This window comes from Arvicanthis niloticus, chromosome 25, assembly GCF_011762505.2.
Source record: "Arvicanthis niloticus isolate mArvNil1 chromosome 25, mArvNil1.pat.X, whole genome shotgun sequence".
Taxonomy (NCBI): domain Eukaryota; kingdom Metazoa; phylum Chordata; class Mammalia; order Rodentia; family Muridae; genus Arvicanthis; species Arvicanthis niloticus.
The window spans coordinates 26,658,467-26,677,637 of record NC_133433.1 but is presented as its reverse complement, the minus strand read 5'-3'; the positions used below and the strand labels follow the sequence as shown (position 1 = coordinate 26,677,637).

Here is a 19,171-nt window from a genome sequence, read left to right as displayed (position 1 = left end):
TCAGAACCCTGCCTGCCTTTTGCCTCCCGAGCACTGGGATTAAAGGCACCCACCACCACTGCCTGGTTATCTTTTTTTTTTTTTTAAGATTGATTTGTTTTTATTTTTTGTTTATGAGTGCTTGCCTGCATGTACGTATGTTCACTGTGTGCATGCCAGAAAAGGGCTTCTGGCCCCTGGAATTGGAGTTACAGAGTTTGTGGACTGCCATGTTACTGCTGACAACCTACCCTATCCCTCTGTGAGAGCAGCCATACTCTTACCCTCTGAGCCATCTCTCAACCTGATACTTCCTTATTTAGAGGCAATTTAGTTCAAACTAATCACCAGCCAACTTTCTAAAATCAATAATATGCTTTTTTTTTAAGTAACTTTCCATCTCATGGTATATGTATACCTTTTAGGAATGGCTGAAATCGAAACTTTCTCGAATTGTTATTTTCTTTTGCTGTGACAAAGTGACTCCACAGCAGACCTTTATTATCCCGCTTTTTAAAAAATCTATTTAGAACAGCAACACAAATGTCTGTGACTAGGCTAGTGGAACTGTCAAATGACTGGCTTTTTGGTGGGTCTGCTGGTGTTCTGGAGCTGCGGACGCAGCTGTTAAGTCACAACTGAATCCGAATTCCTTATCAGCATGTTCAATGTCTCTAGCAGCTGAGCTATTTCCTGGCAACTTTTGCTCTGCCTCTGGAAAAGCATAGTTTTCATTGTTTCAAAGGATGGAAAAGTTTCCAGGCTCCATTGTTCTCCGGTCGATGAGTGGGAGTGGCTTTGTTTCTTTAACTTTGATTCTAGGGGATGGAACAAGTCCACAGAAAAGCTACCCCAAGGATAGTAACAAGTAATTATAAAGTCCACAGAAGGAACTTGTCGGACCCTAGAGTTCTTGTCCCTTCTCTAACACAGCCTCACTTGCCCCCAAGGACAGCTCCTGCGCTGACTGTGTCGTAATTTCCTGACTTTCTCCCTAGGGTTCTGGAAGGAGAGCTTGTGCATGCAGGCAGTAGGACAGTGTCTTTTATATATAGTCTGACTACTTTTATGTATGGTACAACATGTGTCAAACAGAATAGTCCAGCTTTGTTTGGGCTTAATATTATTGGCTCATGCTGAATTTATTTTATTTCTTGTCTCTTTTATTAGACATTTTTAATGAATTCATCCATGTTTTGGGGTTTCAGAACATTTAATGCGTCTTCATTGCTATATAGTGTTTATGGGTATATGCAACAGATACAGAATTTAGAATATAGAACAGATATATCATAGATATACTGTGACTATTGCTCTTCTGGTGGTTTTGGTGGTGCAAGTGTGCATGAATTTTATTTTTAGGAGTAATGGATTTTCCAGTCAGGCCTTCATGTCTGTGGAGTCAACCTCTGTTGGATGGAAAATGTTTGGGGAGAGGGTTGCACTTACATTGAATAGGTACAGGGTTTTTGGTCTTTTTGTTCTTTTTCTTTATACCTAAGCAATACAGTCTAACAAGTCTGTACATAGCATTTATATTTTACTAGGCATCTTAAGTTACCTAGAGGTGATTATTATAAGTATCCATGAAAATGTGCACGGGTGTCATTTTATGTGAAAGACACCCTTGGATTTTTGTGTGCTCCAGAGTCCTAAATTAACCCCTATGAACAATAGAGCTGGACCAATCCCTATGGATTATATAGAGAAGACCATTTATGAATCACTGCTCTGTGAATGCTGTCAACAGGCTTCAGTTTCACCTGTCCCTAGCAATATACAATATGCCTTCTCCTGAACAGTGGACTTGTGTCTACAGCGTGGCTCCAGTGTAGAAAAGCCTGTGCCGTGACTCAGAGAGAGGCTTCTGTCATCAACCATTGTAGGCCCCTTGGGATGTCATCATAAAGCTTTGCTATTAACATTCAGTGATGCTCAGAAAAATAGTGAAGGCAGGGACTGAGGGAGCTGCCATAGCATCCCTCGATCCCCAGCACTTACCTACTGTCCTTGTCACACTTTTTGATTTGTGTCAGCTGGCTGGTTTGGAGAGCTTCTTTTGCATTTCTCTGATTACTGATACAATAGATTTACTTTTGTTCATCTGTAATTTCTCCTTTTGAGAATGTGCATATGTAGGAATTGCAGATCCGGGGTACTAGTGTCTTGTCAGTTGTATACGTCATGGAAAATATTCTAGTACTCTGCTCCTGTGTGTGTGTGTGTGTGTGTGTGTGTGTGTGTGTGTGTGTGTGATCAGATGTTGATACTTGGGTGTCTTCCTCATTTGCTCTTCGTCTCATTTATTGAGCCAGGGGAATTACTGCACCTTAAACTAGTCTTTAGACTCATTGGCCAGTGAGCTCTGAGAGTCCTCCTATCTCTCCATCAGCACTCCACAGTTACAGGGCTATGCCTCTCTTTTAAATGGGTGCTGGGATCCAAACTCAAGTCTTCATCCTTGCAGAATAATCGTTGCAACCTCCGATTCTCTCCCTATTCCAAGGGTGTATTTTCTTATGTTTTGCTACCAGTATGCTTGTATAACTGAGGACTTGTGTATAAATTAACAAAAATTTCATAATGGAATCTGTGATTCAGTGTAATATAATCCTTATAGATTTATCCGTTTCATTTAATGTGTGAATGTTTGGCCTACATGTATGCATGTGTACTGTATGCAGGCTTCACACTCCCAGAGATCATGAGACAGCATTGGATCCCCCTGAAACTTAAGTGGATACTTGGTTGTGTGCCTCCATTCGGGTGCTGGGAATCAAATTTGGGTCCTGTGCGAGAACAACAGGTGTTCATTACCTCTGAGCCCCTCAAATATAATTAAAAGGCTGATGGGATTGATAAAATTGCTCTTAAGGCACACAAAAGGGCACCGTTTTCACATTTAAATACCAAATCAACACAATGTATTCAGCACTCTGATGCTGTGGAGGCAGCTTTTGTTACCTTTTCTATTACTGTCTTCGGTTGGTTGAAAACCTCAGTTTATTTCCACTACATTCTTCATGTTTCTTCTCTGTGGTCTTACTTACCTTTGTTGATCTTATTACACTATAAAGTGTCACTGAGCTACATCCCCACCCAGAGAACTCATTCTTAATGGACAGAAGAAAATCACTAGCTAAGGGTATTCACAGAAATTAATGCTTTTCATTCTGCTCATTTTGAAAATACTTAAAAATAAAAATAATAATAATACTTCCTTTTGTGAAAAATATGGATATTCATTGTTAATTTTAATAAAACCAGAAAAGATTAAAAAACAAACAAACAAACAAACAAGTAGAAGCCAACCCAAATGCTGTCATACAGAAGCCACTGTTATTTGAGTCTGCTGCTTACCACAGCTGACCCACTAGCCTACAAAGGGACCTGGCCACCCCCAGGCCACTATCTGCTGGTGACTGCAAAGGTCTACCATACCAGGTGACACCCCACCAGATCGTTAGGGTGCTACCAGCTGAACATCCCACCTCAACTTTATTTTTTCTACACTTCCAAGAGAACTATGGAAACAGACAGGGAAAGGAGAATTTTACTTATTAATTTTATTTTTGTTTTGCCAAATTATTGGAAAGAAAAAGAACTTCCTAAAAAAAATGCATTAAACTTAGGCACTTCACTGAAGCAGTTTCCAAAACAGTGAGATCTTTAGAAGCTACATTAAAGAGTTGGCATTTCTCAAGCATTTCCACGAGCTTGAGGGTGTGGGAAAGGCCGCTGAAGGAATTTGAGTTTCTTGCCTGAGGAGCTCCCAGAGAGGTGGCCAGGTGTGGCCAGTCACCTGAGGCTAGTCCTCTGAAAACTGTGGAAAATATTTATTTGACCCTGGGATGTTATACTTTCAAGCATGTATATAAGCAGCTTTTATAAGTACTACACTTCTTCATGGTTGTAAAGACGTGGACACCCACACTCAAACCCCAGAAATCAGAAGATTGGTGCAGGAGGAGGAATACCAGATTGGAGCCAACCAAGACTGCATAGTTTCTAAACAAAACCATCTATTCATTCACTTTATAAAATTGTTTGTATTATTTCATTAATAACAACCAGTGCTTAATGTGTGTTGATATACTTTCTTTTACACTGTCTTTTGCATGTTCTCTCTCACTCTTTCTCTCCCTTTCCTTTTTCTAACTTTTATTATGAAGTTTTAATTTTCTTGTTTATTTTCCTTGAAAAACGTTTTATTAACGAGAGGGAAATAATTATTCCTGATGGTAAAATGGATATAGAATTTTCACAACTATTGTTTTATAAAACCTTTTAGATGTTACAATACATTTTAAGCATTTTGTGAATGAGTACAAAGAATTCCTGCATATCCTCCAGTCGTTGTGCCCTTGGTATTTAACACCATAGTGTGTTTTATCTTAAGCCTTCTCAGTCTGTAAATAAACTTCTTAGTTCTGCTTTTACAATGTACAGTGTTTGAGTTCTCCATTTGACCAGCATGCTCTGCTTTCTTCTGTCTGCCCAGGTTACTATAACAACAGCACAAAGGTGGCTGTAAAGACCCTCAAGCCGGGCACCATGTCTGTGCAGGCATTCCTGGAAGAGGCCAACCTCATGAAGACCTTGCAGCATGACAAGCTAGTGCGACTCTATGCAGTGGTCACCAAGGAGGAGCCTATCTATATCATCACCGAGTTCATGGCCAAGGGTGAGTGGCATCCCAAGTCCGTATCCCTAAAGGAGGCAGGTTCCAGAGCAGAGAACACTCAGTTCTAATGTGAAGAAGCATACTCAGTACTGGGAAGTCAGAAAGTAAGAGAAAGAGGACATTTCATAATCATGGCCTGGGGACAGCACTTTTCTTCCATACTTAAAATATGAATTGTCATATTTCTAAAACAGCTTATTTTTCTTCTTCAGCATAATTTAAATTTCCGAGTGTTGCCTTAAATTGTTAACGTAGGGTCTGAGGATGTGTCTGAGGTGGAGGGCTTATGTAGTACACAAACTTAATGTTTTCTCACCCCTGGAGGTTAAATCTCCGTGTTGTGGAATCCCTGAAGAAGAGGTTCGAAGCAGCCATCTTTCCTTGTTAGCCCTTTGGGGTTATCAGTCACAATTTTTTCCTTCACCTTCAGTCTGGTAGAGATACTTATAAACTCTCACATTTTTTTTAAGTCTTTGGAAAAATGAATGTAGGGAAAAAAGCAATGTGAGTAATAATCTTAAATTAATAATTGCTCCTGCAAGTCGAATTAGAGTATACTGTAATAGCCAATATGTTAGTAATTATTTTTAATGCTGGTGATCATACCTGGGTCCTCACTCATGGTAGGCAAGCACTCTAGCATTGAGTTAACAGATTGGAAGTCCTATTAGCCAGCAGATTAGAAGCATAGATATTACATATTATAACATATAATTATACTTAGTATCTGTTAATAATTTCTATCCAGAACAGCATTTACTCAAAGCATTCCCCAGAAGGGGACACGTGCTGTCTTATTTGTGTTTTGTTTTTCCCAAGGTTGGGTAAGTGCATTCTCATTGAGCTGTGTACCCAACCTCAAGGATATTGTTAAAAATATACATAAAACTACATGGCTTTGGTTCCTATAACTGAGAAACCATACTCAGGGCTAGGTGCACTGTCATTTGTAAGTGTGGTGTTTCCTTATAATAATAATGTTCATTGAGGCTTACCACTTTGGCCAGTGATTTCCGTGTCCAAGGACTAAGCGTTACTCTGTGATACTAAGCACTTATCACCCGCCAAGCCCACAGTGTATAACTTAAATCTTCTTGCTTACATCCTTACAAGGATGTAGAGCTACAGGCCCCACTTTGCAAAGACTTGACGATAAGAAGTAGACCAAGGCTGCCTGTGAGATCGGTGCTTGTAGCTCTATGAGAGAACGAGGTCTCATAGATATGAAACCAGAGGAAGTGGGTGGGGGCTGCTGTGAGCGCTGCATTTAGGGAACTGACTTGTCTCCAGTGCAACAGCTCTCCCAATGCCTTGGGCCTCCTCTGAGGTCTGTACTTTTGCTGGAACAAGTCAGAGCAAGCCTAGCCTGATGCCTGGAAGGGGAAGGCCTTCCGTGAGATATGCTTCCTGTCTTTCTGTCCCAGACAAGCTGGCCAGTGATCAGGCAGCTGCAAAATGTCACCACGCTGGCTAGTTCTCTGAATCATGATTTCACATAACTATAGTGAAAAGATGCCACCATCTTCCCCTCTACCGTGAGCATAGATGGTCAATAGTAACAGACTTGAAAGAGATTGGGTTTGACTAATCTCAGCAAAAAGTTTTATAACTATCCAGAACCACAAAGCCCATCAATTTATGGGGTCTTCTCCCTAATGGCAATCTTCTTTCTCAGTACTGGAGATAAATCCTAGGGTCCTGAGCATGCTGGATAAGCGCTCCACCCCTGAGCTCCACTGCAAGCCCTTTGATGGGATTTTTTTTTCTTTATTCATGTGCTTGCATTGCACTGACCTATCTTTCCTCTGTCTGCAGGTAGCTTGCTGGATTTCCTTAAGAGTGATGAAGGTGGCAAGGTGCTGCTCCCAAAGCTCATTGACTTTTCAGCACAGGTGAAGTATCAGAAAGCCCAGTGAATGTGAACGCCTACAGATTCAATGTCTCCTCCTGGTAGAAGGAACTCCCCTTGGATGTGTGTGTGTGTGTGTGTGTGTGTGTGTGTGTGTGTGTGTGTGTGTGTGTGTGTGTCTGTCTGTCTGTCTGTCTGTCTGTCTGTCTGTCTTCAGACCTGCTGGTATATCACATTCTATGAAGCAGGTCAACCTCTTTATTCTGGATTACTTTCCTATAATTCACAGAAATGGTGCTTAGCATTCTGAAAAGGCAATTCCATATTGTGTAAGGACAGCAGCTTTTAAGTCATGCATATGTTTAATCAAGTGTGACTCTAACAGACTGATACTTTGGGGTCCTGGCATTCTTAAAGGGGGTCCTGCGTTCCCTGCCTGCTCTTCCTCTTAAACGCTAGTGTATGTCTTCATTGGGAGTCTGAGATGCATTCGTTTGTAGTGTTTCCAATACTAACTCAAGAGTTAACTGTTTATTTTGGAGTCACATACTTCCCAAAGCATGTTTATAAGGCAAGGCAAATTACCCGGAATCCAAGCTATATGCCTGGTGCACTAAAGAAATGTACACTGGAGGAGAGGAAAGGAAAGGAACCAGAGGACCTGGCTTCTTTGCCATCCTTAACTCCTATTCTGGTCCTGGCTCTGAGGTGCCATTGCCAGGCTCCACACATTCAGGACCATAGTATGAAGATGACTGCCCTGCAGTAAAGACAACATGGCTAGGTACAGCTGTGGATCCCACAATGCTAGCAGAACAGGAAGTGGAGAAAGCAGAAGTCTGATAAATGTCTATTGCACTGAACACAGATAAAGAGGCCCTCTGCTTTAGTGGGTGTAGGGTTTCCTACTAGGCTGGAGATTAGAGGACCACAGTAAAGGTTTGTCCCATGGGGCAGGGATAAGGAAACATGGCACATGTGTGGCCTGAGGTCTACACAGACTCACTCTTCATCCTCGCTGAGGGTCAGTTTGTGCCCATAGCTCTTCAGATCAGACTTTACACACAGCAGGGTGTATGCTGTATCTAAAGGCTATCTTTCTCTTTTTCATGGGTATCTGTATTTGGTTTTGTACATATTGTTTGACGAAAAGTTATCTTGTAGCTGAAATTCTGAGGTCTAAGTCTGAGTGTCTGAGGCTGCCATATAAAGGGTAGTTTTCACTGACTTACAAATAAGACAGGGGAAGAGTTGCTTTCTGAGCCTTTGTAGTTTGCAGAACCTGCTCTAACTATGGCCATGCATCTGGATACCAAGCCCATTTACAGGACTCCACTTTAACTAGCCTAAATCCTGTTAGTGACTGGAGAGGCTAGAAACAATCAAGACACCACCACTGTCCTTTCCAGCTTGTGCCAGATGAGCTCTTATTTCCATGTCCCAAAGCATCTTTCCTGGGAGGTGCCCCTGGGTAAACTGCTGAATCACCAAGTTAAATGTGAACCCCTTCATTACTGAAAGTGTCACAGTTAGCAGCAATCAGGGGTAGCCTGAGTATGCAGACTTAGAACGAACTCACTCACTTTTCCCTTACCTCCTTCCCCCCTTCTTTTCTTCCCTCCTTTCCTTCCCTTCCCCCTTATTTCTCTCCCTCCCTTCCTCCTTCTCTCCTTTGCTCTTTTTCCTCCTTCTCTTCCTTCATTTCTTCATAGGTTGAACCCAGGACCTGTACATATGAAGCCTGTGTCTGTAACTCAGCTGCATCCCCAGGCAACTTGTTTTCTTTGTACCTAAGCTCTAGCTCCTTCTGTGTTCATATTTGTTCAAAACACAAGCCTCACCCAGACTCTCCCACGCTCTTTCCCTTGAGGTACAGCTGGTGAGAGCACTTGCTTTCCCTCCTTTATTAGTGTTTGTTCTGTTTGCTTGTGACTCTTCCTGCTGTGACTGAGGTGGTGGACTCACCCCTGGTAACAGTCTTACACATTGACTTCTACAATATTCCTGTTGCCACAGTGATGCCCTGGGTTCCGTCTATGGTGGTATTATGCAGCGTGTTGTCTTGTCTTTCATGTGTTTTTTCTGAAAGTCTTCATACTTTTCAAGCCTTCTCTTAATTTTTCACCTGCCACTAGTTTGTCCATTTTCTGTGGTGAGTCACACGAGAACAGTGAATATTAATGAGGCTAATCCAAGTAGTGGTGACCAAGTACTTAGATAATCCACCCCTGTACCCTGTATCTTTTCCTCAGCTTATTTCTTGGGTAAATATTGGATGAATCCACTCAGTATTTGAGCGCTAACTTGATCAGTGAGCAGGGTGTGTAATATGTTCATGGTCACTCTGTCCCGTTACCATTGTCAGATACAGTCAAGAATGGAAAAAAGTAGTGTTCACCATAGACACCATTACTGTCAACAGCAGAGATTAGTTATTGGGACTAGAGATGGGTCTCCTAACAATCAGAGGAACAGAAAAGGGAAAAGAACAGGGAAAAGCATGAGGGGGGCAGAGTTGGGACTTCCCCATGACCTACTTCTCTACTTTCACTTTCCCACCCTCCCTGGTTGTCCAGTTGAGACAGGAAACCCATGACGCTCATGGCCACCTCCCAGTTCATGTGAGAGCTGATTTCATCACTTCCTGTCTCAGGAAAGCTCTGAAAAGTCTTATAAGACACAAGTGTAATCCAGGCTCTTCAGCAACACCTCCCCCACAGCCCATGTACCTCCAGCTCAGAGGGTAGAGATGAAGGAATTTTGACTAGAACAGATTTTCTCATAGCTTTTCTCCTTACACTTAATGGAGCTGTTTCATGCTTTTCTTTGCTAAGAGAGGAAAGTGGTGTCTTAGGAGACTTGACATTTCTGAGCGGGTTATCTTCACCTAAATTCCAAGGGATAGATGAAACTAACTTGGCAGAAGAGGTTGAAATTAGTTGGGAACATCCTGGAACAGAACCAGATGTGGAATCACAAGCTTGTAAAACCAAGGGGAAAATAATTATATTTGAATATATTTGGAGGACCATACAGTGATCAGATAAAATCCCTCTGTCTTTCTGACCCAGTGAAGCAAAGCATTTTTTTGCTACTCGGCATAAACGTCTCTGAAATGCAAACACAGTTTGCACTCAGAGAAACACAGTTATCTCTGAGCAAAGCTGCAAAAGGCCATCTGTTATGATCATGTAGCAACCAGAGCAACAATTAACGTGTGTTTTAGCTTTTAGTTGATGAAGCAATCCCCCTTACCCAATGAGAGCCCAACAACTCTGATGCACTGATCTTCCTGTTTAATATGTCTTACAAATGCATGGGTAAACTTAGATTTGCAGGTAGAACCAATTGCTAGGACTTAGTCCAGGGTCTTCTGACTACAGACGATCAATCTGCACCTTTCACCTGTGTTGCATGGCACTGGTCCTCAGCGCTCATCCTGTGATAATTTTCTACCTGGCCTGGCATGGCGGACGTTTTGCCTCCTTTGCCTTGCTGGTAAGTTAACGATTTCTTGAACTCCTTTCTTCTTCCCATTCATCTTGATTGTCAACATACACCTTTCTTTCTTCTGAGCCCAGTCTTGAACTCCTGGTCCTCTTGCCTCTTCTTGCCTCACATATGCACTGCCACACCTGACTAAGTCATTGCATCCTCGAGATGTATCTCGTCGTTGGTATTCAGTTTGAAGTCACAGTCTGAGTTTGAAATTAGTAAGTCGAGGAGAGGAGCAAATCTCAGTTCAAGTGTTTCTCAGTGTCTTTCAGTAGCTAGGGGACTCAGCTGTCTGTGATAAATCAGCTGGAAGGGGTAGGATGGAAATGTCCTTAGGAAGCTCCTAGAGTATTTGACAGTGTCATCAGATGCAAAATAATATGAATGCTATCTCTTTACTCTGCCTTTGTGAGGAACCGAAGAGAAGTCAGGCTCTCATTTCCCAGCTCATGGCTGTTACCCAGTCTCTTTCCTTCACCAACACCATTGCTCCCGTTACAACCTAACAAAGAAGCTTGACCTGTGGGCTGTCACCTCTTTGGGTGTCAAACAACCCTTTCACAGGGGTCACCACTAGGAAAACACAGATATTTACATTAAGATTCATAATAATAGCAAAATTACAGTTAAGAAGTAGCAATGAAGATAATTTTATTAAAGATTGGGGATCACCACGACATGAGGAGCTGCACTAAATGGTCACAGCAGTAGGAAGATTGGGAACCATTGTAATAGAGGATCTGCTTCATACTCAAAGCCTTGTTTCAGATTTAAAATGTAAATTCAGCACTTAGCATTCATTCCTACACAGGTGCCTGCAAGGCAAGTATTGTACCACACCGAGTTACACATCAGTCAACCCCTCAAAATTAGTATCTGTAGGCTGATTGCCAATGCCACCAACATCAGTTTATTTCAACAGAGGAAGAGGCACTGACACGTAGGATCCAGCTCTGAGGCAAGTGGAAGCCTCTAGAAGCTGGCTTGGCTTGTCCATCTTCTGGGAAATCACAATGATTCCCGCTTTCTTGGTCTTTCCTCTTTCCTGGGACTTTTCATGTCTGCCTCTCTACTGGGGCCCTTGATGGCACCAGAATGGGAAAGACCAGCAATGAATTGGGCATTCATTAATTCCCAAAGAATATTGTGATCAGAAAGCATCTGTAAATAAAGGGGCCGTGCTGATCAGGACATGATGCATACCTCAGTATGCATCGTGCCTGGCAACCATGACTTCCCAATGCATGCAGACCTACACAACTACACAGGATCATTGCCTCATCCTGTGAATCAGAAGGTGTACTGCTGCAGTTTCGTAAATAGCACCAGGTTAGGTGTTTTACAATCTCAGCTCTAATATTCCACGACATAGAAACTCCTTTTCTACTGAGACTACAGGAATTGTCATTCTGATATAATTAATGATTTTCATGTTCTAAACAAAGGGACATAAATATATTATATTATTCTAGTAGCCAGATTGAGGCATTACAATTTTCTCTTTTCAAAATTAAAAATATTTTAATTGATAAAAATAATTGTGCTTATTTATAACATACAGTATGATTATTTTTGTCAGTTGTTTTTTGAGACAGAGCCTTGCTATGTAGCCCAGGCTGCCCTCAACTCATCAACATTCTGCCTTGAAAGTGTTGGGATTACAGTCATGTGCTATCATCCCAGTTCAGTGTAGCTTAAAAAAAAATGAACACATTTTTGTATGTACATGTTTGTGCACATGCATACAAGTAAAATTCAAAGGATAATCTGCAGAAGTCTGTTCTCGCCTTCCATCATGTGGATTCCCTGCATCCAACTCAAATCATGCGGGTTGGCAGCAAGCACCATCACCTGCTGAGCCATCTCAGTGAACATTCAACACTCACTGCCCTACCTGTTTTGATAGACACAGTAAGTTCCTGGTAACTGTTGCCACCCTTTTATACTGTAGAACACTAGAATTCATTCCATATGTTTACTGTAATTTGACCCCATTTCTCTTTATCCATTTTGAATAATGAGTTTCACTCAAAATTCATTTTAAGCATGTGACTTAACCTGTGGGGCATGAAATCTTAGAAAAATAGACAAGTGAAACTGAAGCCAATGTCGGAATTGCAAAACTGGATGATAGGCAGTTTTCTTTGGGGGGGGGAATAGAAAAAAAGCCACTTAATTGTCAGTTAAAAATAATACAAAACAGGAACTCTATTTGTGTGTGTGTGTGTGTGTGGCGGGTAGTGAGGTTAGCATATTAGGCAGAAGGACTGTGGTCACAGACACAAATGAGGCCAAGGAGTCTGGCCAGTGCAGCTTTGTCTTGTTTTCTTTTGGGTTTGGTGTTTTGTTTTCAGGGTTTAGTCATTTTATTTCTTTATTTCTTTTTGAGAAAGAGTCTTTCTCTTTAGCCTAAGCCGGCCTCAAACTTTCAATCTCCCTGCTTCCAGTAGCCACTGGGATTACAGGTGTCCTTATAGCACAGATGTCTGTATTGTTTGAACCAGGTTGGAAATTGTCCCAGCCCCAAGAGTCAGATCAGCCTCGAATCTTGATTCTGTTTAGTTCAGGATGATAGTTGCTAGTTTGTGTTGCCATGAGCCACAAACCAGCTTGCTCCTTGGGACCGTGTCATGGCATCCCACAGGGCCAGACTTAATGGAGTGAGTGGCTTAGGGTCAGTGAGGGTCCTCAACAGAAGTGACATTCAAAGCAGAGGTAGAAAAAAAAAAAAAAAAAGCAAGCCCTGGGCCAGCCTTTCTTGGGATTTATCTGTGCTCTTTTTACCTTCTCCATATGGCTGTGTTTCTCCTCTCTTTCACCTATAGTCAACAGGGAGCACAGCGTGCAGGAAGCACAGTAAGCAGAAAGCATACTATACAGGAAACACAGCCTGGCTCCTAGCTAGGAATGGGGCGAGTGAAACACACTGTCTCCCAGAAGAAAACAGCTTATTGAGGGAGGTAGGTACATAATGGATGAGAACAGGGTTCAGCACCAGGGATGTGGCCAAGGCTGTCTGATTAAGCACCTTATAATGTTCTCAGAGCACTGTAGATGGGGAGGCTGGAACCCAGTGGACCAGGAGAGCTGGCATGGGAGACAGGATCACTCCATCAGCTTGGGAAAGGCTATAGACTGCACAAGTGAGCTTTGACTACAGGAAGTGACTGCCTAGAAAAGAGGGCAAGAGGGTTGCAAACAAAGCATGTGGTGAAATGAGAGAGGCCAGTGAGCAGGACATAGGTGCTAGAGAACCTGCACGTAGCTGTCAATCACAGTGAACTGTTTTGTAGATTTAACTCCACGGTTCATAGCTGTATTTGAACAACATGATCAAGTGTGTTCAGCCAAAGGTCTCATCTGGACTGTGGCGGTTTGGGTCTCTTTGTTAATGTTTTGGCACTTAGTGATCAATAGATGGTGTTTGCGGTCACTCTGAAATCCATGTAAAACTAGCCAGGTGGGTTCCTGGTGACACCAAAGCATGCAGACTCCCAAGACACAAAATCATGGCAGGCTGCTTGGCATGGCTGCTCTGGGGTGATAAGGACTGACTGGACGGACTCTGCATCAGAAATGTGCTGTCAAGTCTGCCCTTGACATATTGGATACAGGAATGATTAGAAAGGAAGGTCGTGGTGTGTGTCTGACTTGACTGCGGCTGCCAAGGGTCCATGGGTAATGAGTGGCGATGTGAGCACTTTAAGAAGTAGCTTGCCTGGGGAATCACAAGACTGTCCCTCCTGCCCTCCGGTTTCTTTTTTGCTACTGTGACTAGTGTCCGAAAGAAGTGCTTAAAAAGGGAAAAGGAGGAAAGGGTTATTTTGGTTTATTTTGGCTCATGATTCAGATGTTGCAGTCTGTGGTCAGCTTGTTTCATTGCTGTGAGCCCGTAGTGAAGTAAAACACAATGCTAGCAAGAGAGCCTGTCAGAGCAAAGTTGCTTACTTTAGGCTTGCCAGGAAGCAAAGAGAGAAAATGGGGGAAGTCCTGAGCGTGGCCGTCAAAGATATCCCCCAGAGATATCTAGCCAAGCCCCGCCTGCTAAGTTTCCCTTACCTTCCAATAATTATGTCCATGGCTGTTGTAAACTCAGGGCTGGGGACTTGGCTCAATGGTGATGCATTTGCCCTACTACTCACGGAACTGGGTTCCATCAATATTGCTGTAAGAAAAACAATTCACAGTCCATACACATCTCAGTAGCACTGTCAACTAACCGTGAGTTTTATTTGGAGACAGTTCTTATCTAAGAAATAGGAGAAGCCCTTGCCTGAGCTGGCCGCCTGTGAGCTAAATAAGCCTCCATTGCGTTACAATTACCTTGCCTCCAGTGGCTTATGATGGTGATAGAAAACTGACTGTGTTATACAGGAAGAACTAGAGTCTGGGGGTGGGGTCAATAGCAGATGAAGAACGGGCTCAGTTGTCTACCCTGAGCAGCTACGGGAGTGGCGTCACCCGCCCTGGAGTGAGAATAAGGTTTGGAATGCTGTGAGCACAGGCTCCAGGCATCCGGGGTTTCAGATGCTTTGCTTTGGGGTCTGGGACTTTGAAGATGGGTGGAACTGAAGAGCTCTGGGAAGTTGGGCTGTAGACGGACTTAAATAGGGTTTCAAGAGAATGGGTGAAGAGGCAGAGGATGATCCTGAGACGGATGTACAGGGATGGTACCGAGAGAGCAGACATAAGGTGTGTCGTATCCTTTGTGGAGCAAGCAAGGTCACAGAGCCAGCTACCCATGGAGGGGGATTTTCTGAGAAAAAAAGAAACTTACATTTGTTTTTGAGGAAAGAGCCTTCTGAGAACTTTACTAGACCCTTCTCCGTGCACTGGTTTGGGGGGGTGGGGAAAGTCCCTCTTGTCTGTTTCTCTCCCCAATTCCTAGACTTATCTCCTCCTAGTCTCTGCCTGACTGTTCTTCCTGGTATCCCCTACTTCTGCTCTCCCTTCACCCTCCCCAGACGATTCCCCTACCCTGTACTTCCTGTTTGCACACAGAGGGAACTGTAGAGTTTTCGTTTAAGTAGGCTTATACTAAGTCTTAGGAAGGCAGAAATGGAAATGAGATTACATGGAGAGTAACCTGTTAGTTATTGGTCTTTACAATAAATGAACAAGCAAGCAAACAAGAAAACATGTTGGCTTTTGTAGAGAAGAGCTTTCTCCCTCTACCCTAGAACATCATGTGCTTCAAGACATTTGTGCAAGTAGCCTCTTAGACACCAGGGTTTTGTAAAGTACAGGAAAGTGGAGTCACTGAAAGTAGTCTGCACCCCAGTTTAAGGACCATTTGACTTAAATGTTTAACTTGAAGTAATCTTGTTTCTCTTGGGTTTCCTTGAGGTGTAGGTAGTGTATGGAAGGTGTGGGGCATTCCTGAGTTCTGCATTTCCCTCTGGAACATTCTTTCTGGACTTTACTGCCATTTCTGAGGCAACAATCTGCTCCACAGTGCCCAAACACCTGCACAAGAGACCTGGACACACCACAGCAGCCTGCCTGTTTCCTTCTCTCCCCATCTCCTCTCCCCTTTCCAGTCTCTGCAACAGCCACACCACTCTCCACACCCATGAGGTCATTTTCATTTTACACATTTAAGAATGTATGGCATCTGTCTTCAAGCATCTAAGGTGATTGGTATGCTGACGGACTTGACTTGATCACTACACATTGCATACATATAATGAACTATCACTTTATAAATAAATATAATTGTGTGTGTGTTTTTAAAACAAATTAAACAAGGTCATTAAACATTAAACAACCCAGTCACAAGTTGCCTTAGTTAGGGTTTCTACTGCTATGATGAAACATCATAAATAAAACCAGCCTGGGAAGGAAAGGGTTTATTTTATCTTATGCTTGCAAGCATACGTCTAGTCTCCATCACTGAGGAAAATCTGAACAGAAACTCAAGGCAGAAATAGAAGCAGAGGCCATGGAGAAACCCTGCTCTCTGGCTTACTCCCCATGGCTTGCTCACCCTGCTTTCTTATACATGCCAGGATTATCTGCATAGTTACAATCAAATCAAAATAAAACAGAATTCAATGATATAAGCAGTTCAGTGTTTGATAGCTGGTACCAACTCATACTCTTCTGGACTCTAAAGGACTTGGGCAGCAGAACTTCTGCAGCACACACAGCTCGACTTAAGCCAGCTCCACTCCATCACTGCTGCTGCCATTGACGGTTGTCCCATGGTACCAACATCTACAAAATATTGGGGTCAACACTGCAGATGGGTTGCACCTACACCAATAGCCTCTCCTGGGCTTTCATCATGGACTCTGAACCCTGCCACACCGTGCCAAGCCTCAGCTGCTCTCTATGACCCTATAGTCCTGGGGCTCCTACTTCCAGGAATCTGGAGGCAGGAGCTGATGCACAGCCCGTGGAGGGGTACTGCTTACTGGCTTGCTCAGTCTGCTTTCTTATACTGCAGAACTACCTAACCAGCGGTGGCACTGCCCACAGTGAGCTGGGCCCTCACCCCCAACAGTGTGGTGGGCCTCTTTCATCAATCACTAATTTTAAAAATAGCCCACAGGCTTGCCCGCAGGCCAATCTGATGGGAACACTTCTTCAATTCAGGTTCTCTCTTTCCAAATGACTCTGGCTTGTGTCAAGCTGACCTAAAACTTGGCCAGCACCCATAAATCGCAGACAGGGAGTTGGCTGCCAGCTCTTCTTTCTCCTCTCTCCTCGGCTTCCTTCTTTCCAAGTTTCACTGAGTAGGCAGGCCAACTGCCGGGTTTCTCTTCTCCCTCTGCCCCTCCCCCTCCACATCTTCCTCCCTTTTCTCTCCTCTCTTTTTCTTGGGTTTTCAAATATGGTGGTTAAATAGGGGCTCACAGATGGCTTGGTATGTAAAGGACTTGCTTGCCACACAAGTGGGAAGAGTGAGTTCAAATCCCCCAGTCCCATGTAAAGCTAAGGTGGAAAGCAAGGTCACCTGAGGTTTCCCTTTGATCTCTATATGTGTTCTACGGCATGTCCACATACACAATTGTGGTTAAAATATACAAACCATTAAGTGTACCAGTTTAACCGTATTCTGTGCTGTCCCAGCATTAAGTCCATTCACATTGTTGTAAAACCAAAAGCACTTCCAGAGCCAGCTCCCCCATTGCCCTCTCCATGGCCCCTGGCAGTATGCTTCTGTGACCCTCTATTACCCATCATTCTAAGGGTGCACATTGTCTATGTCTCACCACCTGGATGGCTTTCGTACCTGGCAACCCTCCTTCATGGGTTCCCACCAGACCTTGAGCTCCAGTGGGCCACAGCACCCTCCTCTTCAGCTCTGCAGTTCACAAATGCTTTCTGGGCTCAGCGCCTTTCCCAAATGTTCCTTCCTGGGAGGTACTGTCCTTTGTCTCATGCCCATACTCTTGCTGCCAACATCTGTCCTCCCATGTGAGCCATTTCCCCTCCTGCCTGCTTCATGGTCCTAGACAGTCGCCTCTAAGCATTTCTTCCGTAGCATGTGCAATTAATATTTCAATGAGCTCTCGTGTCGTACCATCAGTGCACAGCAGCAGAGCCTTGGGGAGAGGAGGTACTGGGTAAAAACTCACTGAGTCATTTTATTGACCCTTAAATTGGAGCACACCTGTCTTGCTTCACACAGCCCTGAATTGGTGACTGGAAGAATGTGTGTCACCTTGAAGGCTGTCTGAGGCTCGGTGTGAACAAAGCGGGTTTTCACATTCCTCATCTTCCACGAGTTTATTTCCCTGTGCAAAACTTGCCTAATCGGTCAAACAAAAGCAAGAGAAGGAAACCGAATGTGAGTCTCTGGACGGTCAGAGAAAACAAAGAGCGGATTTGTCTCACATTCCTTGTGGCATAAAGAACACCAGGAAGAAGTAAAAACTATAAATGAACTGGTTGAAACTGAAGCATGGGGGCAGGGGTGCACAGTGGAACAGGTGTTTTTCTCTCTTGGCCTAAGTCAGGTGGCCTTTCTGGGCCTTTCCTTGATACTGAGTGCACCTTAATTCCGGGATTCATATGATTTAGGAACACTTCTCTACAAAATTATGATTTGAAGCTGGTAGAAATTTTTCACCTGCCTCTCCGAGTGTTTTTCATTTCCTGGGTCATACCAATTCCTTGTTCCTTTAAGATACATCTACTGGTACAAACACATTTCTTAGTTTACCTTTTCTCGGTGCATTCCTACATGGTGTGATCCTCTTGCTGACTGTAGAGCCTTTGCTTTATCCCCAGAGCCTCAACTCCCATGAAGCCCTCACCGTCAGACTCTGCTTGCTGTAGTCGTCCTAGGGTCCCTGGATGCTTCCCTCCCCGTGACACAGAGCCCTGGCTCTAAGCATATCTCCCATTGTTTTCAGAAATCCTCACAAACACCAGGCTTGTTTCTTCCTTCCTACCCTCCAGGACTCTGGCTTACTCCTCAGCCAGCCCTGGCCAGTGAGAGATGCTCATTCAACCTTTGGTCCTGCTCTGTCTCTAATGTTGTTTTAGCGTGTCTCCCTCACACATTATCAGGACCCATGCTTCTTCCAGCCTTATAGTCCCTCCTTTCTGCACACACAGCCCTCTGTCACACCTTCCTGGTAAAATCTTTCCTGGCCCCGTGCAAAGCCAGATCTTCCCCTCTCCGACCATTAGCTTTCAGCTATGCACTAATATGACAGCTGACTTTTAGCATTTCTGAACCAAGACCACGCATCTGTGGGTCCCGCTACATGTTCCAAGCCCATACATTTTTAGCTCCTGGGCAACAATTTTTCTCCTTCTTCTGCACACTGTCCACCTCCTTGGGGCTCTCAGTGGACCACCTGACTGGACCTTTCCCTGAGAGCCCCCTTATTCAGCCTTTGCCCCTGACTTGATACACTGTGTTACAGTGTGATACACTGTTTACTCCTTGAGCCCTGCCCCTCCTGCTGTTTCTAGACATTTGACTCTGGTGTAGGTACAAATTAAATCCCTATGACTTAAAGCAGAGCAGCTGCCTCAGGAATACAATGGTTCCTTAGGATCACCGACTCTTCCCTTGGCTCTTCCAAGTTCTGGTGGTCCTGACACTCCCTAGTTTGAGGCAGGGATTCTATAAGTCCTGCCTATCCCAGCCCCTTGTCTTTGCCAAGACTTCTCTGCAGGAGAAGCAAAGCCTCCCTCTGGTTTCT

General features: G+C 43.7%; 1 protein-coding gene across 3 annotated transcripts in view; it reads left to right on the top strand.

Moving 5' to 3' along the window:
* The window catches only part of Lyn (LYN proto-oncogene, Src family tyrosine kinase), a 114,256-nt gene that overhangs the window by 72,799 nt on the left and 22,286 nt on the right, over positions 1-19,171 (top strand). For all 3 annotated transcript variants that reach the window (XM_076924266.1, XM_076924264.1, XM_076924265.1), the window contains exons 9-10: positions 4,481-4,663; positions 6,479-6,555. In XM_076924266.1, the coding sequence (XP_076780381.1) occupies positions 4,481-4,663; positions 6,479-6,555 (260 nt within the window). The remainder of the gene's footprint in view (positions 1-4,480; positions 4,664-6,478; positions 6,556-19,171) is intronic.